At 39.1% G+C, this 22,655-nt stretch overlaps 1 protein-coding gene across 17 annotated transcripts in view; it reads left to right on the forward strand.

Annotated features, from left to right (window-relative positions):
- STRBP (spermatid perinuclear RNA binding protein) overlaps window positions 1-22,655 on the forward strand; it is a 74,941-nt gene that overhangs the window by 14,200 nt on the left and 38,086 nt on the right. For 15 of the 17 annotated variants that reach the window (XM_052814765.1, XM_052814772.1, XM_052814771.1 and 12 more), the window contains exons 2-5: window positions 11,552-11,727; window positions 15,078-15,295; window positions 19,573-19,738; window positions 22,407-22,551. In XM_052814765.1, the coding sequence (XP_052670725.1) occupies window positions 11,725-11,727; window positions 15,078-15,295; window positions 19,573-19,738; window positions 22,407-22,551 (532 nt within the window). In that variant the 5' untranslated portion in view covers window positions 11,552-11,724. Of the gene's footprint in view, window positions 1-9,312; window positions 9,370-10,051; window positions 10,072-11,551; window positions 11,728-15,077; window positions 15,296-19,572; window positions 19,739-22,406; window positions 22,552-22,655 lie in introns of those variants that run through there. The other 2 variants (XM_052814768.1, XM_052814770.1) reach the window with 2 other exon arrangements.

Consider the following 22,655-nt stretch of genomic DNA (forward strand, 5'->3'; position numbering starts at 1 on the left):
AGCAAACTATGCTTATTCTCCAATGGAGATAACTTTGATTCCTCTATTAGCGTTTAATTTTCATGGCGATATTCCAAGAGGAGAAAACACTACTTAAGTTTTGTTCTTAGCACAGAGATAAATGGAATGTCTCTGTCACTTGTCTGAAACCATGTGTTGAAAGGCATGATTTTTTTTTCCTAACAGTTTTGCAGAGTAATAGGACAGAATGACTTGGATTACAGAAGACACATGCTGGGTCAGTTTAAAGTCTGCCAAGTTCTAATTTGCAATTTCTAGAAGATTTAGAACAGAATCATCTGAGTGCCTGCAGAAATCATCATTCTAAATTTAACTTGCGGATTTTGTCTCGGTAAAGCATGAAACTGTCTGGTAGTATTTGTCCACTGAATTTCAGGGACAACCTTTTCTTGTGTTGAGAGCTCTGCACTGGGGGTTCTGGCATTTTTTTTTTTCCTGGTCCTGCAGTGTGAGAGTTCTAAATGCTTTAGAGCAAAATGCTAAGTGAAAAAGTGTTAGCTAGGTTGAATTACTTCCTTTTTTGTTTCTCTCAAAACAAGCAAAAAGCTTTTGGAAGAATGTTATTTCACCTTGTTATTGTTTTCTTTACTGTATTTCTGCAGTTAATTAATGGTGAACTAACTTTAAAAAATGGTTCTTACTGGCTTCTGAATGGTCTGTTGCAGTAAGTGTAGAGTTTCCAAATATCACTGAGAAGGCCCAATACAGAGACTTTTGTTTCCACAATAGAGGAGCCATGCAAAGTGAATAGAAGAACTTGTAAAACAGGAGAAGCAAGTGCTCTTTCAGTGCACACCGCAACATATCTATGTACTGCTTTTTTTTTTTTTTAAAGGATTTTTCTCAACACAAAAGTTTCAGTTTTTAGGGTTGAATTTTGTTTGACCTGTGGAATAAGCTAGATTGACAGCATTATAATCTGACATTCTTTTACCACTAAAAGTATAGTTTTAGACTCTGAAAATCAAGCAGGTTTTTTGTCCTGACAAGAGCAGAGTTCAATGTTCATGTCCCTTTGGTTCTTGTTTTCCTTGCTGTGGTATCCTTAATGATGATGGTGGTGTGACATGGACACAGATTTACATAGGTGGCTAAGCAGGCAATAAAAACATTAAGACTCTAATCTAGCTTCCTCATAACTTCTCACTGAGGGATGAAAGGTTTTATATCCTATTGCCCAGTTTAGGAGAATACCATCAATTGTATAGTAGCTGTTTTTTAATTCTGGTTTTGATCCTGCCCTCTGCATCTTGAACTGTGCGCTTTCCTACCCTGACAGGTTGTGGCTTTCCAAGTGCACCTTCCTTTGAAAAATAAAATAAAATAAATCCCATCGATGTTGCTTTTAAGAAGAGCAGGTTTCCTGTTACCGGGGGAACTGAAGTGGCTAGACACAAAATGCAGTTAATGACCCAAAATAAACTAACTTAGATTGTTTTTCTCTAGTCTTTCCCCTGATAGTAATTTCAAGTGTTACTTTTAGCAACTATAGTGTATGAAGGAGCTTTTGGGAGAAAGTGAGAGTTTTGTTGTTGTAAATCGATCTCCCTGCAAAGCTGAGAGCATTTTGAATGCTGCTATTGATTGCACTGTCTGTTTGCTTCCCTCAGAGAAAAACGGGTATGCACCCTCTTCTACACTGAAGTTGCAGCAGCTTGCCATCACGCACTTCTGTTTCCTAACCTGGATCTCATGTTAACCTCCAAAAATGCACTAAAAACCGGGTTCCTGTGGCTTGCGGCAGGCATGTTGCCTCCAAGACACTCATGTTGATCATAGACTTATATTTTGCTGTTCAGAGATGTGTTGCTTAATGTTGACAGGGAGAACAAGGCATGATGTTGATTACTTTGTGGTGAATGGCAAAGACTGCGGAAGCCTTCTATTAACAAATGAACTAAAAATGTCTTTCATGCTGTTATGAGTACAGTAGCACACTAGGGATGACATCACTATCTATGAAGAGAGATTAAACTAATTCATAGCCCTATATGACGTTTAAAGAAAGGAGACCAAACCAGTGAAGTTGTGTCCATGTTCTTAAAAATGACATCCAGGTGGGATTGGTAGATTTATACTGATAGCTTCTTTCCCCCCCCAGCTAAAATTTTGAAATTCAAAAGATAAAAAAAAATTGAATGTAACTTCTCAAGATCTATTACTTACACAGTGTGTTCTCTGAAGACATTGAAGAATATAGTGCTACAGATATCTAAACATAATTTTGCTAACTTTCTTAATTTCAATATCTTGTTGAAAATAAGCAAACAAAAAAGGCTGTGGAATTCATTACTAAGGATGGGACTGACAGATATAACTTACACTGAGAAATTAATTTTGCAACCTGGCTTATGCTCTTCAAACTGAGTATTGCCACCACTGATGGTCCCTGCTAAAGTTATCTTTTTTTTTTTCCCCTTTTACATAGCTGTGCTGTGCTAACTGGAGAGAAGAATAATAGATGAGATTTGCAACTTAAGTTGGCAGATCTGACAGCACATGCATGCAGCGTAGACCTGCTGAGGCAAGAAGATGCTGGATTCAGCCAATTTAAAATATTTTTAGACTCTTACGGTTTTCCAGGGAAATAGGATTTTTATTTATATTAGTTTTTTTAAATCTCTAAATATGTTTGTGGCTCTTCTTCTTCCTCTTAGCCAAGCTAGGACTTCCTACTACAAAATCTTGTGCAAGGCATAAACAGTGGACTTCAGTCACTAATATCAGACCAACAGTTCCTTCTCTGCCATCTAACGCATTGGTGTGGTGGTGGTTTTTACTTTCTTTATGGATATTGTTGCTAGCTTTCGTGCCTAAATAAACTAATTCAAATCTTTTGGTAACGTTATGGTGCAGTTGAAGTAAATAATTGCATTCTGAAGCTGAAAATCGATGGCAGCCAGGGTACTCTTCCCTAGAGAGATATCCCCATTGCTTTCTGTTGTAGGGGTTCTTGTACTATATTCTGAATCATATTTGATAGCTTCTGCCTGGCAAATAGTATTTCTACCATTCTTCTCACTCTGAATGTTTCCATTACTAACACTGATTCGTTGGTGTTGAATACTGTGGTTTTGGAACGTGTGCTTTTTAGAAACAATTCTACTAAAAATCCCCCTTTCCCCTCTTTATGTGAATGACTTATAAAATCAATTTCAAGTCAGTCATCCGGAAGAAATTCATTAATTAAATTGCAGGTTCTGTTTTGTTGTAGCTGAGGGTGCTGTGCCTGCTGAGGGCTGCAGTGAGCCCTTGCAGGTGGGACTGAAGACCTGCGTGGTGCAGCAGCCAACAGACAGGATTCTGCTCCTCTGGGCTAGTGAGACTGTACGGGTCATATCTGCAGCATTGTGAAGGAAGAGCAGTTCAAGAGAGGAGGCTTTTGTTTCCAAAACAGCCCAAGATCATTGTTACAGGTTTTGTTTCAGATGCTTCTGTGGCATTCCATGTTGTGATGTTGAGCTTAAGACTTCACTGGAAATAATAATCTAAGACACGGGAGAATAAGAGAGAAACAAACTGAAAATAACAGGGTTGGATAGATGAGAGATGGCAAGAAAAAACCCTTAAAGAAGCTTTTAGTAACCTAGAACCTTTGACAAGATGTTCTTTGACAAAATAGCCAATTGGACAGGAAGTAAAAAATTAACTTCAACTTGTTCAGTAGTCATAGTGGAACTAAAACATGGTAAAAGTCTCATGGAGGGTGTGTATTGGCTGAGAGCACAAGAGCTCTTTGCACAATACTTGCAGAGTCTAGTGGTCGTCTCTTCCAAATCCTTTTAAATCTTCTCTCTTTAATTAAAAAAAAAAAAAGTCACTGAAGCAGCAAGACTGACATACTAGAAAATGCATTTAAATGGAGAGTCATGAATGTTTAAACTGGCTGAAAGGCAGATGTGCACAGTAGCCAGTGTGGATTTGCAATACTGAAAATGCTAGCTTCTTTACATACTGACATCGGGGAAGAAATTCTAGGGGAGAAACTGTTGCTTAAATTTCACCATTAAGGATTGCTGAAATTTTACTCAGAAGGATAGCATTTATTCTTAAAAACTTCTTATACTTTGAAATTGAAACTTTATGTAAACATTAGAAAAAATGTGAATCTCTAATATAGTATTTACATTGTATTACTTGTAAGAAAGAATTACTAAATTTGTTTTATTTACAACACAGAGGTTTAGGATCCATGTTGCTTTTCTCTTTCATCTTACTAATTACCAAGATATGTATTAGCTTGAGATGCAGAACAGGGAACAGCTAATAAAGCAAACACGTCAAACATGTTTTGCTGTTGCCTCATGGAATTGATGAAAAGTGCAAACCACCAATACAAGTAGATCTAGTTTTACTGTAGGACAGTTTGTTCTTCAGTCTCTCTCTTTTTTTTTTTTTTTTTTTTTTTTTTAATTTATCTATTACCAACATAGGGAGGGAATGCCATGATTTCCAGCCTTTTCCATGTGTATGCCTTCGGTCTCACGGTTCTGTAGAAGACATATTCTTCTTGGTGGAAGAGTGGCATCTTGCTGGCCTTTTCCCCATCCTGGTTGTGTGTGTCAAATGTAGTTAGTTGGTAGGCTGCAGCTCAGGTCAACCTGCAGTCTATGGGATATGAATCATAGCAGGAAAGAAACTGGGGCACTGCAGCTATTTCAGTTAAGCTGAAGGGTGCTAGGGAAGGAATGTCCCTGTTCTTAATTTCTTCAACATTGTGGCTGCTTCCCTATGGTTCTGGAGCAAAGAAAGCCTTGCATGTGAGGAAGTGGACACAAATGATATAGACATGCAAAGAATCTAGGAGTTTGAAGGTCTATAAAGCTTTAGTGTTGGGATGAGAATGCAGGACAAGGCTTGGGTTGTGAGAAGCCCAGCGTGGCACTAAACTGCACTGTGTGGTTGAGGAGGTAGAACTGTGATTCTCTTTTGGAGAATATGATGTAACTTCAGGCATAGATCCAGAATTTGGCTTAAACCAGCTCTGTCTCTGGAAAAATGACATTGCAGATGGTGAGTGTCATTTCAGTGTAATGTAATCCTTTTTATTAATTTAGTTAATTCTTCAACTGTAAATGAATGTAGGCTGTGTTAGGAGTTTCAGATGATATTGAGATTTTGAGTGTAGATGTCAAATTACGACTGCCTCACAAACGGGTGTGTACTGCAAAGTAGCATCAGGTTGCCATTGTCCAGTTTAGCCAGAAGAGCAGGAATGCCTATGTTAGAATGTTAGAAGTCAGAGATCAGTTTAACATTTCACAGACATTGAGAATCCAGTGGTGGTTTCTGCCTTGTCTCAAACGAATACTTTGCTATTAATGATTTATGTACCATCTAATCTGTGATTATTTTTTTTTAATTTTTTTTTTTTTAAGACACCTGCCAAGAAGTGCTCCCTGTAAGATGTTTTGTTTTCTGTAGTGCTCAGTTTTACAGGCAGTTCAGTTTTGGATGTTTCTGACTGGTTGAGCAGGAAATACATTAAACTATTAATGTTCATGTGTCAATTTGTTATTTAAGTGTCAACAGCCAGTTTTAAATTTTTTTTTTTTGCACTTGGGTCTGTCTCTACTGTCTTGCATCTTGACATCCATACCAAGAGATGAAGGCATTTTCAAAATTATTTCATTAGAGACCCTTTGTAGCACTAGCTGTGACTGGTGTGTGGGTATTGTGCAGATGCCAGGGAACATGAGGCCATATAGAAGTCTGGAGACAGATATACATGTAAAAAATACCTTGAGGACTACAACTGGTGTGCTGCTCTGAAGACTGCTTGGTGAGTTTGGTGGTGTATCTTCCTGTCCTCGGTAGTGAATAGTAGCATAAATCCTAAAGGAGAAGGATTTATATTCCTTCCAAAACTATTTTTCTTTTTTATACATTCTAATTTGATATCTACAGTTACTTCTACTAACGTGTATTTCTTTCTGAGGTTGGATGGTGTGGGTCTATATAAAATACAGCATTTTCTTCTTCAAATGATTGCTTACTTGTATATATGCTTACACTGTGCCTCTGTGTTCCTTTTTTAACCTTCCTGTTAGGCTAGTGATGACTTCCCCTTAGACCATCTTTTCTTCACCCTCTTTCCAAGAGCTAAAAATATGAGCTATGCTCTGCACATCCTTGTTTCCTTTTACCTTCATACATTAATCTAGATCAACTGACTGTTTGGCTCTAATTCTTCAACTACTTTAATTACTTTACCAGTGTGATTTATTTTAGCTGTTTTTTCATTCCTTGCTCTACAATCTGGAGGGGAATCCATGTGTTCACCCATTTTCAGTTGCAAGTGCTTTGTTGCATCTTTGAACCAAGGGTCTCCAAGTTCTCTGTCCATGCTTGTCCTCTTTGGCACAGCTGAATTCTCTCTAGGAGCTCTTCCAGTAGCTTCCTCCATGTCGACAAGTGGGCAGCTGCTTTACTTGCACTGTGAGCATTGTCAGAGCTCTAGGCCCTGGAAGATGACTTTGAGTCCTCCATTCTGCTGATCACAGGTGCCATGATTCCAGATCTGTTTATCAAGTATGTGCCTACCCTCTCTTTGGTACTTGTTAAAGCTGAGTGTTGGGGCTACCTGACAGAGGCTACTCCAAAGAGGTTTCTGAGCACAGGAGCCTTTTCTCAAAATGTTGTGAGAACTGAACAGGCAGGAGTAATACTAGACTCAAGTATTTGTTGTATGAATTGTAAGAATTCGCCAAAGGAAGTACCTTTCCAGCTTTTAACTGTAGTGTTGCTTTGTAATTATTCATTTGGCTGGAAAATTCTGGTCTTCTAAAGGCTAACCCAGATGCAACTTTGCCAGGAATTGCATTACTTGGAAAATAAAAAAACTCCTATGAATATACAGTCTCCAGGTGAAATTGAATGCTGAGCATATTGTTGGAAGCAGCCTGAGTCTTATTAAATATGTATCCTAGTGTTACAATGGCACTTCTTTACAGAATGCTTATATGATTGTGAGTGGCAAGGATTTCTCTTCATATGGTGGTGAAAAATTAAGAAACCAATTCTGTACAGCGTACAGGGAGTTTGGATTTAAAATAGTAAATATCTGCATAAGTAGAAGGTCAGTCATACATTGCAGATTTCTCTGCCCCATGCTCCTCACTGAATCCTCGTGAATTGTGTTTCTTATCTGTTCCCCTCAGTTTGTTGATACTTTTAACATGAGGGAAAACTATTTTGATATTTCTCTGTCAGTTATTTTGACATTAATCAACATTGCAGATCTTGTTTTGTTTGGTGTCTGGGTACATCATAAAAAGAGTTGCTGAAAGAGTTCAATTACAATATCAGCATCTCTGCCAAATGTATTGAGCTGTTCTGAAAAGCGCTTGTCTTTTCTGACCCAGATACACAGTTTCCAACTGTGGGAGATGCTGCCAGAAAGGCTCTTGGCAGAAGGCCAGCAATAAAATTATACTGCAGAAAAACACAACATATTTTCAGCAGCACTTTGTATGGTGTCACGAAAAATTACCTGTCTCCTGAATGCAAAGCAGAAGTTTATTTTAACTTCCAATTTGAAGTTGTAAGCCTCTTATTCTGACTTTTAAAGGTGACAAAAAAGGATATAAATTCCAGTTCTTTTCTGTTACTGTGTCTGATACACCTCAGGCTGTGTTAGATACTCACTGGTTTGTTATTAGCAACCTTAGTTGTCCTTGCTGCTCTGTTAACAAACTTTGAGTGATTTTAGGGTGGTATGCACTGTAAACTGTAGTTCTCATGGGCAGATACGGGTATAAGGGTGGATTGGGAGGGTGGAGGGTGTTTTTAATGCTTCAGCTGAATATTTTTGGCGCGTGCCTTCTTGATGTAGCATTTAAAACCAATTTTCATGGTATTCTGCTTGGCCTGGCCAGGTGCCTAAACAGCAGCTCATTGGAGTGGGGGTTCGGAGGACTGGAGTCCGGTGGCCCTGGTTTCCTCTTCTCTATTGCACTAGTAACACTTTCATGCAAGGTACCACTTTGTGCTGTGAGGGGATATCAGGATGCCAAATGTAGTTCATGCTTCCTTTCTAGAGGCTTATAGCTCCCTGATTCTGATGTTACATTTCAGTCCCCGCGGAGCGTAAGTACCTGTTTCTCCTGCTTTTTCACTTTTCTGTTCACAAGCACTCAAAGGTAGCTAAGCATATTCATTACTTCTGGCTGTTTAAATGTCTGTCTCTTGGGAACACAACTGCCAGATGCAGGAATATATCCTACTACAAAGGCCTCATCTGAAATTCTTTTCATTGTTTATCTTGTGCCAAAGCATAAACTTCCTCTGTGAAGGATGGGATGTTTAATGGAAACATTGTTAGACTGTCATGGTGTTTTAATAACATTTCTAATGTGTCAAATCCCCAGTGACTTTAAACCCCACTGCAGACTCTACTCAGCTCCCCTGTGACCTGGTTTGGAGACAGCAAGTATTTACTCGTTTTACACTTTAGGGCCACATGGTGCAGAGGTAAAGTGACTTTCTCAAGGTCACCAAGGTCTTGGTAGTGCTAGTAGCTTTTCCTAGAAATTTTCTTGCAAGTGTGGGTGGCAGCCCCTGGGTAAGACAACCATGCATTTTAATATTGTGCTTTTTAGTCTGGGCATCAGCTGTTACTTCCCTGAGGATGCAGGGACAAATATCCTGCTATAGCTTGGTAGTAAAATGAGACTGTTGGATTTATGGAATTGCTGCTCACTTCACATAATGCTTTCTGATGTGTTTGGTACTGAGCTATGTTCTGCTGCCTTAGTCCATATGGTTGGAGCAGATTTGATTTTAGTTTTCCTTAATTTAATTCTGCATGCTGTCAAATGTACTTTGTTCTGTGTATTGTGTCTGCACTTTTATAGTAAACTCCCTCCTGTTTAGTGCTTTTGTTGAAAATTTTCTCTCAAAGTCTGAACTATATTAGGTTTTCACTCCTGTGCGCATTACTGTGAAACATTCTTAGGATGTTATTGAAAGACATTGTACATCAGCTTCAACTCAACTTTCAGGATTTTTTTTTTCCTCAGCTCTCTGAGTTTTATAATAAAGATCCTTTCGTAATTCAGCTGTATATGCCCTGACCTCAGTCATTTACTGCTGAGAAAAAGGGCAGGTAGAATCCAACTCGTAAATACCTTCATACAACAACTTTTACTTGTCACGGAAACTTGAACCTGTCTTGAAAACAAGATGGTTACTACCTGCTTAAGGCAGAGTATTGAGAAGTATTGGTGGTTTTGCTTCATCTGTCCAGTAGAAGATTAACCCCCATCATAGCTGTGAAACATTTATTTTCAGTTTGTTTCAGATTTTCAAAGAACATTGAAAAGCATTCAGCACATCCAGAATACTGAGGTATGTCTGTTTCCAGAGCTTGTGAGGTAGTTTGCAGACTTACCCTCTAGCCAACAGTCTGCTCAGCAATTTACTGAAGCACCAGAATTTGCTCAGCCAGCTATCTTTGTCCATCTGCTTTCAATACACGGTACAAGCTGATAAGCAACAGCTTGCAGTAGTCTTCGGAGGGAGGCCAGGCTGTAGAGTTGCTTGGAGTCTAGAGACATTGTACTGGGCATATGCTGAAGTCAGCAACACATTCCAGTGCCCTTCTCTCTGCCTGAAATTGCCAAGTTACAGTTACCAGAGAAGATAGCAAACTGAAAACGTGAAATGTAGGAGTCACAGGGAAGAAGAGTATGTGAAGATAGCTGGAATTTAGTCTGAAGAGAGGACTAATTTGAAGTAGATAGATGATCTAGAAACATGTCTCATTAAAGTCTCTCTAGCTTGCCATCTGCTGACTCAAAAGCATATTATTATTATAGAAAAGCAAAACAAAAAGACCTTGTAAAGAGTCTGGTCACTTCTGGAGATGGTGAAAGGCCATTAAGTGTGGAAGAACTTATGACTAGCTCATAGAATAAATACTGCCAAAGCAGTAATCTTGCTTATTTTTCCTCCCAGCTGCCCCTGCTTGGCTTTCAGGATCTCGTAAGAGAAGAATCTGGTCCTGTGAAAGAACATTCCCTTCCTTGATCACTTCTGGGGAGCAATTTGGTAGAGTGTTAATATACCTTGGTATGGTATATCGCCTTTGTGATAAGAAGTGAGGTCGTTCAGGGTTTTCATTAGCTTGCTTTTCCCAAGTATTTTTAGTATGACTGTATCTAACTCTCTTGGGGTTTCTTCCTTGGCAGTCTTTAGCTGCGGGAGCAGACAGGCCCCTGGACAGTGTTCTTGTCTGGCTGCTTTTTGTCTTACCCAGTTCTACATCCTAAATTCAGTGGTGTGAGATACAAACAAAAAAAAACTATTAGGCACTTGCTGCCAAAGCTATTGGTTCTGTAAACGTGCTTCATTTCTTCTTAACTACGAAAATAGTGAAGCAGGATTTTTTGTCGTGTTTCCCCTGGCATTTTCAAATCTCTATGGGATGCAACATTTTAATTATTCCCTGTCACATGCCTGAGGTTTAAGCATCTACTCAGCTTTCAAGTAATCTCGCCTATCCCTCTGCTGTTGCCAAACATGCTTTTAATCTCTAACAATGTCAGGATTCTCTGACAGACAATGTGCAACATATTGCTGGAGAAGGAGGATTGGCATATAGGAGAAAAGGAAAGCATTTGAGTGTGTGTGTCAGTCTGCAGAAATTTACTGACTGGGTTTTCAATTGCTTCAAAACGTTGCTGAAAAGCTGATGCAACAATATGTGCAGTGAAAGGAAAACAGGAATTTTCTGCAAGGACTAGAGTGTCTTGCTATGGAATGAGCTTATGCTTTCCTCTCTCTCATGTTACCTGCTCTGTTATTTTGCTCTTCTCTTGTCTTGCAGAGCGTTCATTTGCAGTTCCTTATGCTGCCAGTGCTGGTGTTTGTTTCCTAGTTTAGTACAAGAGGGCTGCTCTTGCAGGATCTTTTAAATGTTGTGTGCTGTGAAATGCAGTGCAAGGGCAGAAAAGGCGGTGTGGATGATGTCAGCTGAACATTCTCACAAGTCTTACGTCTTCAGTTTGGTGTAATGCGCTCGTCTCTCTTTAAATAACAACTTAGAGTTATTGCCACCTGAAGTCTTAGTTCTTGTTGCACAGCATCTGACACATTCTGGGTCGAGGGCTGCACTGGGGATTTCAACAGATAATTACTTTTTGATAATTAAATATAGTGTGTTTGATTCCTAATGTGCATGCGACAAAAATAGAGACTTCTTGAGTTGGTTTCATATAGAGCATATTTAAGACATTGGATTTCCCATCTTCCTCATATCAGAAACTTAGATTGCCAGGTGGCTGACAAACCACACTGAGATAAGCTCTAACTGGCATGGGAAAGTCGTTACATATGTGTGGGCACGTTACAAAGAGTTGCTTTCCACAGTGACATCTGCTTGTTCAGGAATAAATGGTTCAGTGACTGCCTCCCTATCTTGAAGCTTGCTTGCTTTAATCAGTGGTTTGACTTAATGTGCTGCATTGAACACTTATTGGAATTTACATGCTGTTTCTTCTGGTTTCAAGTTGTTTCTCTCTTTTTGCAGGTGAATTGCAGAAAGTGATTCCCAGAGCATCTTGGCTGTATGAACTCTTGAGCTGTCAAGGGACTGAGAGGCTTATGAAGAGGTTCTGTCAGGCAAAACAGTGCTTAGCAAAGACACCAAGGAGGAGGGAAAAGGAGAAAGGGAGGGAGAGAGAGCTGAAACACTAACAAACCATGGTAGGTATTTGTCACCTTTCATAGGGTTGCATTAAAAATAATCTCTGCTGACAGTCTTGCATGGGGCCTGATAAAACCAGAGTAAGGGGATTTTCTGACCTTGCACTAAATTAGAGATGGTACTGCATGTTTTGAGCAAAGCAAATGAGGCTTGATATATTGTCAGCCTCTTAAAACCAGAGAGTTGTCTTGTGAGCCTGCATTACATGAATTATTAAATATGAATGAAGGGGATGCTCGTAAGGTTTTCTAATAAAACTGGCATTAGCAAGCTGTAGCAAACAGCATGAGTGACCTTGAACTTGCAGATTGCATAACCAAATGCTGATACTCCCCTTACACCTCCTTCCTCAGAAAAGCAAGTGTTGATTATTCATATTTGTGTGCGTGTGATTGGATGTGGTTCTCTGCACACTTTGTTAATAGAGTAGATGAAATGTGTGTAGTCAAATATATTTGGTGTATATTTGTTTTAAGTGAGGAGTCATTTCTAATCTACCTGGTATTGGTTGCAAATTGGGAATGCCTGAGATGTTGAATTTGTAAAGCTGTGCAAGTGTGAAGTATTGTGATGGTAAAATTCTGAAGATGTGTTCGCAAGAAGGCAATAAACCTACCCAGTTCCTGAAAAATACCTGTGGAGAGTAGTTTAAGCATATTTATGTATTTTAAAGTCCTCTAAGGTTATTACTGAGAGAACAGAAATGAGAATAAATGCAGTAAATTTTAAATACCATTCTCTAACATTTGTGTAGCTCATTGCTGCTGATAGGCTGTGTGTTTATATATAAAAAAAAAGACCTAAGACAAGACTTTTACCTATTACAGAGCACAAAGGGAGGAAGAACACTTGACAAAGCAGAGTTGTCAATATATTGTATTTTAAATAGTGTCCCATTTTGCTATTATTTTTGGCCTAAATTGTAATGAAGAATTGATCTTGTCAGTCCCTCTTCATTAGGAAAGAAAACAAGTGTCTTCTAATTTAGGAGTTACTTGTTCCTGTTTTACTGTTTTCCCTAATTGATATTTCATGAGATAAGAGATGGTGGGGGTGAGTTAATAAATCCAGCTTGTCAGTTTTCACTGCTGAACTGCAGCTTCTTTCTGCATCCATGTTGCAGGTAAGCCACAAGAGGGACCTCCTGGAAGCATTTTGCAACCTATGAAAGTACTGGGGATAATACCAGACCCCAACTGATGAGTTTCTTTTACTACCTGAATTGTGGGTAGGAGCACAAAAGTTAGGAAAGGAATGATGTCACATTGACCTTCAATGGAAGGGACATAGTGAATGCAATAAGCCAGGAAATCATGACCAGTTCCTTAAGAAGGATTCAACCCCTTTTTGTCATTAAGAGCGTGTACTGTTAGAAACCCATGAAGTAGGGGTGAAAATGAAACCTAATTAAGGTATTTAATGTCTAGGAGGAACAGAGGTTTTGGGCTGATGATTCCAAGTTCTGGGAGGCTTTCATCAGTGATTGATGTGTCTATAGAGAACAAGATTTAGAGCTGCTCTTGCCAGAGGTCTGTGCTGTGATTGCAGCTGGTCTGGGTCACTGTTTAGATCAAAAAAGTCTCATCTGGATAGTGTGTGGCAAACCATAAGTTTCCTAGCACAAGTTACCCAACTGCTTAAGTTTACCTTCCTCAACAATACTACTCAGGACTCTGAGTTTCACTGCAGACTCTTTTAATTAGCACTCTAATCTCTTCCTGTTCTTTCGAATTTTTTTTTTTTTTTAAGAAATTATTTCAGTCTTTTCTTACCAGTTTATCCTCATCTTCATTCATGCCTTTGTAAATCCCTGTGCAGTTTGCTAAGTGTCTTGCGGCAATATGTATTGCCTATGACTTCATCTGCAGCAGTAACAAAACCACAAAGGAATGGCTATTTAATTGCCTTGTTCTAAGGTGTGTTGCCATTGTCTCTAGCATAAATAGTGGAGGGGTGACTGCATTCAGAACTTTGAGAATATGCAAAGTTGTGTTTGGAGAGTATCAATGCCTTTTACAAAGTAGGTATCTTCTCCATGTTCTCCTTGTCTGCCCTCCTTTCCCCATGCTTTACCCAGTCTGCTGTCACCCTGGGATACTTGTGTTCTAAATTTCCCTACCTTGAAATGAGGTTACCTTTTGGGATAAGGACCCTGGCTTTTCTCTTTGCTCTGAGCTATCCAGCTGTGAAGGTTGACACAAGCCAACAAAGATCGCTGAAATATAGGAACTCCTGAATTCCTGCAAGTATTCCAGGGTAGGGAAGCCCCTCTTTCTTTCAGTGCTATTGCTCACAGCTTGTATGTCCATGAGGTGTAGCTTCATCAGGCAAGATCAGGGCCTAAGTGATTTCTCACTGGCTTTGAAAGCTTAATCTAAATAAACAAGCTAGTCAAAGGATGAGGGAAGTCAGATGCTTAACGAAACTGGGAATGAAACTCAGGTGGGTTTTTTTGTCCCCTGCTTCAGCACTCTAACCTTATACTTAGCCAGCCAGACCATGCCCTCTTCTCAAAGAGAAGCTTGGGGGGTTGGGGTGGGGAGGGCAGGAGAGCAGGGGGAAGTGAGAAAAACAATGAAAATGAGAAAAAGATTGGGGTTGGGGGCAAGTCATGAAAGGACAAGATGTAGAAACTCCGTTTCTAGCCATTGCAAACAGAGTAATGCATCCTACAGGTCTTGACCCTATTTTGTATCCCCACAGCTGTATATGGGTGTACGAAGTTTTGTCTAGTCCTAGACCTAAGTTCTCCCATTTTCTGATTTGTGACTAGCGCACACAGTGTCACAACTTCCACTTATGATGGACCTACCGAACAAAAGATGAAATTCAGCTTGCTTAATTTTTAGATATCTCTGGCCTCTAATCTGATACACTAGTCTATACTTCTGTAGTCACATGTGGGTTGGTGGGGAAATGCACCTCTAAAGCACAATTTGTCTCATCCTAAAGTAGACATAAACATAAATGTTGCTGCAGATATGCCTGGTAGACATAAACATGAACTGCGCTCCACATGTGCCTATTCATTTTAGTAGCCAATAAAAGGATTCTAGAAGAGTTGAATTTAGGCATCAGATATTAGGTGCCACATAACCCACCCAAGGTCTTCCATGTTTTATCAGCTTAATGCTGATTTTTGCACTGGTGTTCATTTTCTTTCTTTTTTCTTTTTAAAAATTATTTAAATAAAGATAAGAAATCATTCCTGCATGATTATAAGCAATGGTTGTCATAAAACACTTTCCTACATCTGTTGGGGAGGATTCCCATTTAGGCAATGTCTTTCTACTGATAATCCAATAACCTTGTTCTTTTTTTCCCATCCCTGTTTCCCACTTCATAACAGAGATCTATCCGATCTTTTGCTAATGATGACCGCCATGTAATGGTGAAACATTCAACCATTTATCCATCTCCAGAGGAACTTGAAGCTGTCCAGAACATGGTATCAACAGTAGAATGTGCCCTTAAACATGTCTCTGACTGGATGGATGAAAAGAACAAGTCTACAAAATGTGAGGCTGATATGGAAGCAAAAGAGGAAGCTGTGGAAAGCAATGCCAAGTGAGTGAGTTGAGCCTCATAATGTGTTACTGTACTGCTCTGAATGGGTTCCTTTCCTTTTAAATAAGAGTTGTAGTGTTACTTGATTCTGTTGCATATGAATGTTCATAGAAGGAAGTGGATATATTTGGACTTTCTGAGGTGGGAGCACGCAGGGTGAGTGCAAGGAATAGTAATAAGCCCAATGTGGGCAGCAGTTGCTCTCTATTTCATTATTTATGTTACTGTGATGTTGTGAAGTTGCATTTAGCAGTCAAAGCTTTCAGCAATTATAAGTGAATATATGTTCCTGTAACACATGAATGCAAATCCACAGCCATGTAGCTTAGGGGGCCTCCTTCAGTTTAATACACAAATTATAAACTTTATTGTTTATCCAGCAAACTAACTTTTCTAAGGATCCATTATCTTCCATTATTGTCATGGTTTAACCCTTGTAGGCAGATCAGCACCACGCAGCCGCTCACTTACTCCCCCAGTGGGATGGGGGAGGGAATCGGAAAGGGGTAAAAGTGAAAGAACTTGTTGGTTGAGATAAAGAAGTTTAATAGGTAAAGCAAAAGCCACGTGTGCAAACAAAGCAAAACAAGGAATTCATTCACTACTTCCCATCGGCAGGCAGGTGTTCAGCCATCCCCAGGAAAGCAGGCCTCCATCACGTGTAACGGTGGCTTGGGAAGACAAACGCCGTAACTCCAAATGTCCACCCATTCCTCCTTCTTCCCCCAGCTTTTCTTGCTGAGCACGACATGGTACGGTATGGAATATCCCTTTGGTCGGTTGGGGTCGGCTGGGCCCTTTCCCAGCTTCCCGTGCACCCCCAGCCTGCTCACTGGTGGGGCAGCAGGATAAGCAGGAAAGGCCTTGATGCTGTGTAAGTACTGCTGAGCAATAACTAAAACACCCACGTGTTATCAACAGTGTTTTCAGCACAAATCCAAAACATAGCCCCATATACATTACTGGGAAGATATTTAACTCTATCTCAGCCAAACCCAGTACAATTATAATAGAGGAAGCAGCAGGAACAACTGGCTGCTTTTTTTTTTTTTTTTTTTTTTTTTATGTTTCTTGGTGTAAAACTTTTTAACTTGGTCACTTCTGGCTCTTCAGTGCTTTCTGGATAATGTGTTTCACATGTTCTCCAACTCGGGTAAGTATCTGTCCAGGTTGCAGATTAGGAAGTGAAGCACCAGGAGACCAACAGCCTATTTGTTAACATTTGAAAAACCCGACTTCCAGTTCTCTGCTCTTCCTGTGCTACAATACATCTCCACTGAACTTCTTGCAACTTAATCTGGTTACATCTATAGCATAACCTGCACTAGAGATGTAGTCAAAGGACTCTTTCCATTTCCTTTCCGATGATGCATGGAATATTAAGAAAGTCTGCTGCTACATGGGCTTTGCCCAGTAAGTTCTGATCTTAAAATTGATAAAGAACATGTATTCTTTTTCATATGTATTTGTTATGTTTTCTGACAGTGAAAGGTTTATCATGAGGCCTTGTTTAATTTTTGGTGTCCTGTTAAAGAATGTATGCGTTAAGTTGTTTACATTTTGGGATGGTGGAAGTACAGCCTACTCTAGCAGTAACAGATGGAAATACAGACACCGTGTATTGTATACTTCTGGAGTAAGATACAATTCAGTGCAGGTAATGGAGGAAGATCCAACTCTGAATCAGAAAGACTAACAGTTTTTAAACTGAAAATGTAGTTTACTGGCTTAATGTGAGAGAGACAGCGATTACCATTGTAGTTATCAGTTATTCCTAAATGCATAATCATGTATGTCTGAAAATTCAAAAGTGAAATATTGTTTCCTGTTTTATCGTAGTAATGTGGTTCTTAGTTATTTTCAAGTCTCTCATAAATGTTCAGAGTAGCATTCAGGAAATAAGGTAAGAATCCCTGCCATACCTCACTATCTGGATGCACTTCAGTTTAGAAACAAAATGTGCTATATTAACTGAGCAATTTTGTGTGGCTAGGAGGAGCAGAAAGCATTCATGACTTGATCTGTTTTCCCAACAGTGTTGTGCATTCTACAGAAAATTCCTCATGTATTAGTAGTGTTTTTCCACAGGTTTCTTTATTAACACTTAAGCTTGTCTTTGATTGTCTCTAGGATAAGGTTGTGGGCTTGGGAGCTATTGAAAGAAACTGCTTGCTCTGCATGAAGTTTAAATGCAGCACTACCTACTCAGAATACACCGATCCATGTAGGAAATGTTCAGCAGCTTGAAGACCATTGTATGATAACCTTGGAAAAGTAAATATACAAATGGTCCCTTATTTTGATGCCTGTGGCTTTCTGTGTTCCCTAATATATAACAGCCACAAGTCTGATCACTGGCATTTTTGTGTAAGACCGAGCTGTGATATGTCACTTTTTTTGGTGTGAGATGTATTCAAATAGAAATAGCAAAACATGAATATTTTTAAATAAATTAATGTCTAAATTGGTTTAAGACAGAGTGATTGTATTGACATCAGAGAATAATTGTAGTGGATTGATAGGCTGCTTCTCCACAGATGGACAATTAAGTTTTGTTATCTTCTTGAGGAAGGTATTTAAGCTCAGTGTTTTGCTGAAGAACAGTCTTTCTTGATATGCAGTGTGCTGTATGTTTTGTTGGTGACTTCCTAGCATTACTGGCAACATTTTTAGGTGTCTTCTGATGTGGGTGAAATAGGCACGGAATGGATTCTTCAAAAAAGAAAAAAAAAATTTTAAATCCAAGCCTGCAGTAAATACTTTTGAGACAATTGGCTAGCCTTGCTTTCGCATGTGTGTGCAGGATTTTTCATGCTTGTGCTCTGTTACAGAGTACAGTTTTTGTAAACATTAGTGTATTATTTAAACATACAAAATCTTTTGTGTATTTATGCATTTGTTTGGGACAAATTATTTTACTAATCACTTTACAAGCTAAAAGGGGCTTACCTTGTAGAAAAATATATAACTTTAAATTTCTTTATGCTACTTACAAACCGTATCTAAAGGAGTTTTGTGTTTTCTCAGATGTTTGCATCCAGATACTGTTAAAGTAGCATAGTTCCAGGGTGAAAGTTGAGATGTTGTTTACTTCTATAACAGTTTTTGTTAGTTTGCTTCTGGCTATGCCAAGGGTGGTAACTATTTTGGGATTGCCACTTCGTTTTCTGTGTCATTGCTTCTTTTCTTCTGTCTATTATTTAAGCACCTGTTCCTGCCTTTCCATTTAAAATACATAGATAAAGACAGTAAAATTATTAGATGATGATACCTCTGAGTGAAGCTTAGGTTTTATGTGATAACCTTTGATCACAGTGGGACTGGTGTTTGGTTTGTTTTGAGGTTTTTTGGGTTTTTTTTACCCAGTCCATCCATCTGCATGGTAAGAATGCTGTGAACAGGGATGCTTCCTTTCTGGCTGAGGTGGTTTACCACCTTTACTGATTATGTGCTTTCTGCGGGTTTTATAACAGTGATGTTGGTGCCACAGGGTGTGAGATGCATCATGTGGCAATAGCTGGTGTTGAACTGTCAAAGATGCATTTCTTGCGTTTTTCTTGATGTTTTTGAGCAATCCTAAACTGTTTTTTGTTGCAGTCTTTCAGTACTCAAAAACATTCTTATATTGCTTTGAAAGCTGTTTACTGTGGCTTTTAAATGTTCCCCTAAACTTTAGCTGGAGAGTAAAAACTAGTCGTCAGACCACTATTCCTGTAGGTTTCACTGGTAAGATTTGTTGAAGGAATTGTGCCTTTTGGAAATTAGAAGCTTTCCTGAAATGTCAGTTTATAGTATGGGCTAAAACTTCAGAAGTTGGTTGTATAATTTAAAGATAAAGGTTTAAATGTATGGATCAACTAAAAGAAACATTGGAAAGGTGTGTGGCCATGTTTAAAGTTGAAGTATCACTAAAAGACAACTTGGATCACTTCTGAAAACAGGATTTCTTTCCGAGAGCTCCTCTAGATTAATTATTCTACTCTTTTGGTAGATCAGTAGATAGTGAATTTGGGCTTTTTTGAGCTTTGTGAAGCTTTGTGACTTGAGCTAGACAACTTCTGCGTTCGTGTGAATTGCAAGTCAGTGCTTCAATTAATTTTTTCATAGGAGCTACTTGCATAAAAGGAGCCTATGCTTTTCATTTCCTGATCAGTGATACACCACTTTAGCACAGTTATAAGTCCCATCCATTTATCTCCTCCCTGTGATAGGATAATACAATTATTTCAAATGTGTAAAAATACCATTTTAATTACTCCAAATTGTTTCATTTCCAGGGATCAAGGTGGTCGGACGTTGTGTGGTGTTATGAGAATTGGCTTGGTTGCAAAGGGCTTGCTGATAAAAGATGATATGGATCTGGAGCTGGTTCTCATGTGCAAAGAAAAACCCACAAAGACCCTGTTATGTATAGTTAAAGACAATCTCCCAGCTCAAATTCAGGTGAGTTAATTTAGGGTAGTACTCTAACAATGGCTGATAGTACTGCAAGATGTATTTGGGTAAAGGCTGGAATTTGTTCCAGGAAAAGAGACAGGTGGTATAGAATAAAGAAATACACCTTGAATCTAGGATGACATCTAGGGTGTGTGAAATGTTTAATGTGGTGACGTGAAGTAGTTTTTCACAAAGTTTAACATCTTATTCCTCTTGTTGCCCACTCCCTATTTGTGATGTCAGTTTTCTTATGATGGCAGCTAACCTTTCTATTTGGTAACTAACCCAGCTGATTTTTGCTCTCTGGTCCAACCGCTATTGTGACCTAAATTGCAGTCCCAGAAATCTTCCCTGCTCGAGCATATGAATCGGTCTGTATTGTTGTCCCCTGTCCCCTGTTTGAACCTTCAGTTCTACACTGCAGCTGCTTTGCTTTGCTTGGGCTGTTCCAAGGTAAATACCTCTGTACTTCTGAAGGGAGAACAAGTTGCTTTAGGTGGTCACTCATTTTAGTTCATGTTAATCATGAGCTCATAATTCGTTTTTATTTATGGCTATTTAATTCTGATGTTGGCATCCAGTAGGCAGCACTTACAGGTAATATCGGTCCCTTTAAAGCAGCTAGGGATAATACCTTTTTGACAGAGTTCTGAGTCTGAATAATCAGTCCAGCTTCCAGACTGACATACACTGTTGCCAAGAACCTGTGCCCTGAAGTATTCCACTACAAGTGCCTCTCCCCAGACCATGTCCAAACTTGATCTGCTTTTCTCCTGATCTGCTTTTCTGCCTTGTGTTTATTTCCACATAAACAGTATGTGTTTTACCATTCTTGACAGCTGTTTGTTCTCACTGTTCATTTGTTCACATAAAGGGCTTGTTTTAATGAGATAATGTTGCACCTGCAGATGTGGCCCTACCCATAGCTGAAAATACTAGGCATCTATTGAGTAGTAAAGAGTAAATTTTACTTGTTTGTAGTGAGGTGTGAGATGAGAAGTGTTGAAAGGGATAAGAAAAGTTAGCGCATGCCTCAAAAAAGTGAGAACGGCAGAATAGACTTAAAAGATGTGAAGACTACAATAACGTCAAGAGACAAGTAGGCAAGATTGTATGGGGAAGTATTGTGAGGCAAGGGATTACAGAAAAGATGAGGTAAGAGGAATCTGACTCATGAAACAATCTACAACTATCATGGGCATAGAAGATAGTAAGAGGTTCTGCAGATGTATCAGATACAGGAGGGAGAAGGAAGGTGTAGGCCCATTAGTGGACAAAATGAGCAAATGAAGTACAGGGATGTTAACAGCTTCTGCTTTTCTTCTTTGAAGGCTACTAGTGAGCAGATGCTTAAACATTTTCATCCCAACAATAAAGGAGCTGGAGGACTGCAGACTGCAACAGGGAAAGATGTTAGAATCTATGTTAGATATGTTCTAACTGTATGGTCTTGCTGAAAAAAACTCACAAACACAAGGAATAGCTTTAGGACTGAACCATGTGTGGTTATCTTTGCACTTCTGGAGGCTGATAGAGGTCCCAAAGGACTACTGAAAGACCTGCAGATACAGATCACTTGAGATAACCCTGGTACAATGCACGTTACTGGAACAACTCATAAGGCAGTTGTAGTATTATTTACAAAAGAAATATAAGCAAGAAATAAAAAGTTTATTGAAAACATTTTAAAAAACACTTGATTTATTGGTGTGCTGTCAAGAGAGGAAGGTCACATTTTCCAGGCATTGTCAGGGATCTCTCCTGGGGCTGGTATTAATGAATGAAGTGGGTGACAGTGTTGTCCTGAATCCAGTTTCAAGTGCTGTGGGGAAAGGGAGTGAGGGAGATGGACGGACAAATTGGAGAAAATCAGCTGAGTGAGAATGAGCACCTAGAAAACCACGTAATTAAAATTATCTGGTTTGGGAAAAACTCAAGACCAAATGCAGGTGTAAGTTTTAAGACATTAATGGTTATTTATAAAAGGACAGTGATTCAGTATCTCACATGACTACCAAAGGTAGGATGAGAAGTAATTGGAACTGTAGCAAGGGCATTTTTCTTGCAAAACAGGTCATCTAAATTATATGGGCGGCTAAGAATCAGAATAGACTTAATTGGAGAGGTAGTAAATCTCTGTTGCTAGGGCTTCTGAAGAATATCTTAGGGTTGGTAAGAGACAGCCAAGGTATATCTGGTCATACTTCATGGCAGGTACATGGACTAGGTGAGCTGGTGCAGCTCCTGCACTGGAATCTGTCATCCATTTGCACTGACAGTTATGGTTGTGTTGGTCATACTGCATGTGAGAGCTTTTACATTTAGAGGCAGCGTTACCAGAGAAGTGTGTACTTATTAAGAACAAAAGTTGCTTGTGGTATTTTGCATACTAGCAGCTATGAAAGTCAGCTTCTGCCTTTGTTAAAAAAGTTTTAAAAAAAAGTGATAATATAGTGGAACTACTTAGTATTCTCATTAAACTTGCTGCAGACCTTTTTTCTTAAACGTGTTACTGGAGTTTTTCTGTTTGTTTTTAATGAGGGAGGCAAGGCCTTACTTGTTATTGCAATGTCTTGTAGGCTTCTCATTAGGTAAGAGGCATATGCACAGACAGAGATTCTGCAGTTTTTCAGTTGATTGGGAGATTCTTGAAATCTTTCTTGGTGACTTTCAGAAACTTACAGAAGAGAAGTATCTCGTGGAGGAGCATGTAAATGAGGCAGCTATTATTATTCGTAACACAAAGGAGCCCAAGCTAACTTTGAAGGTGATACTTACATCCCCTCTCATTCGAGATGAAGCAGAGAAGAAGGAAGGAGGTACACAGAGCGTTTTAACTTGTTTTTAAAACTGTTCTATCTAAATGCCCTGACTGTGCAGCACAGGGTTAATTGGGAAGTAGGTTTTTAATTGTGCATCATGT

The sequence above is a fragment of the Harpia harpyja genome, chromosome 19, assembly GCF_026419915.1.
Source record: "Harpia harpyja isolate bHarHar1 chromosome 19, bHarHar1 primary haplotype, whole genome shotgun sequence".
Taxonomy (NCBI): domain Eukaryota; kingdom Metazoa; phylum Chordata; class Aves; order Accipitriformes; family Accipitridae; genus Harpia; species Harpia harpyja.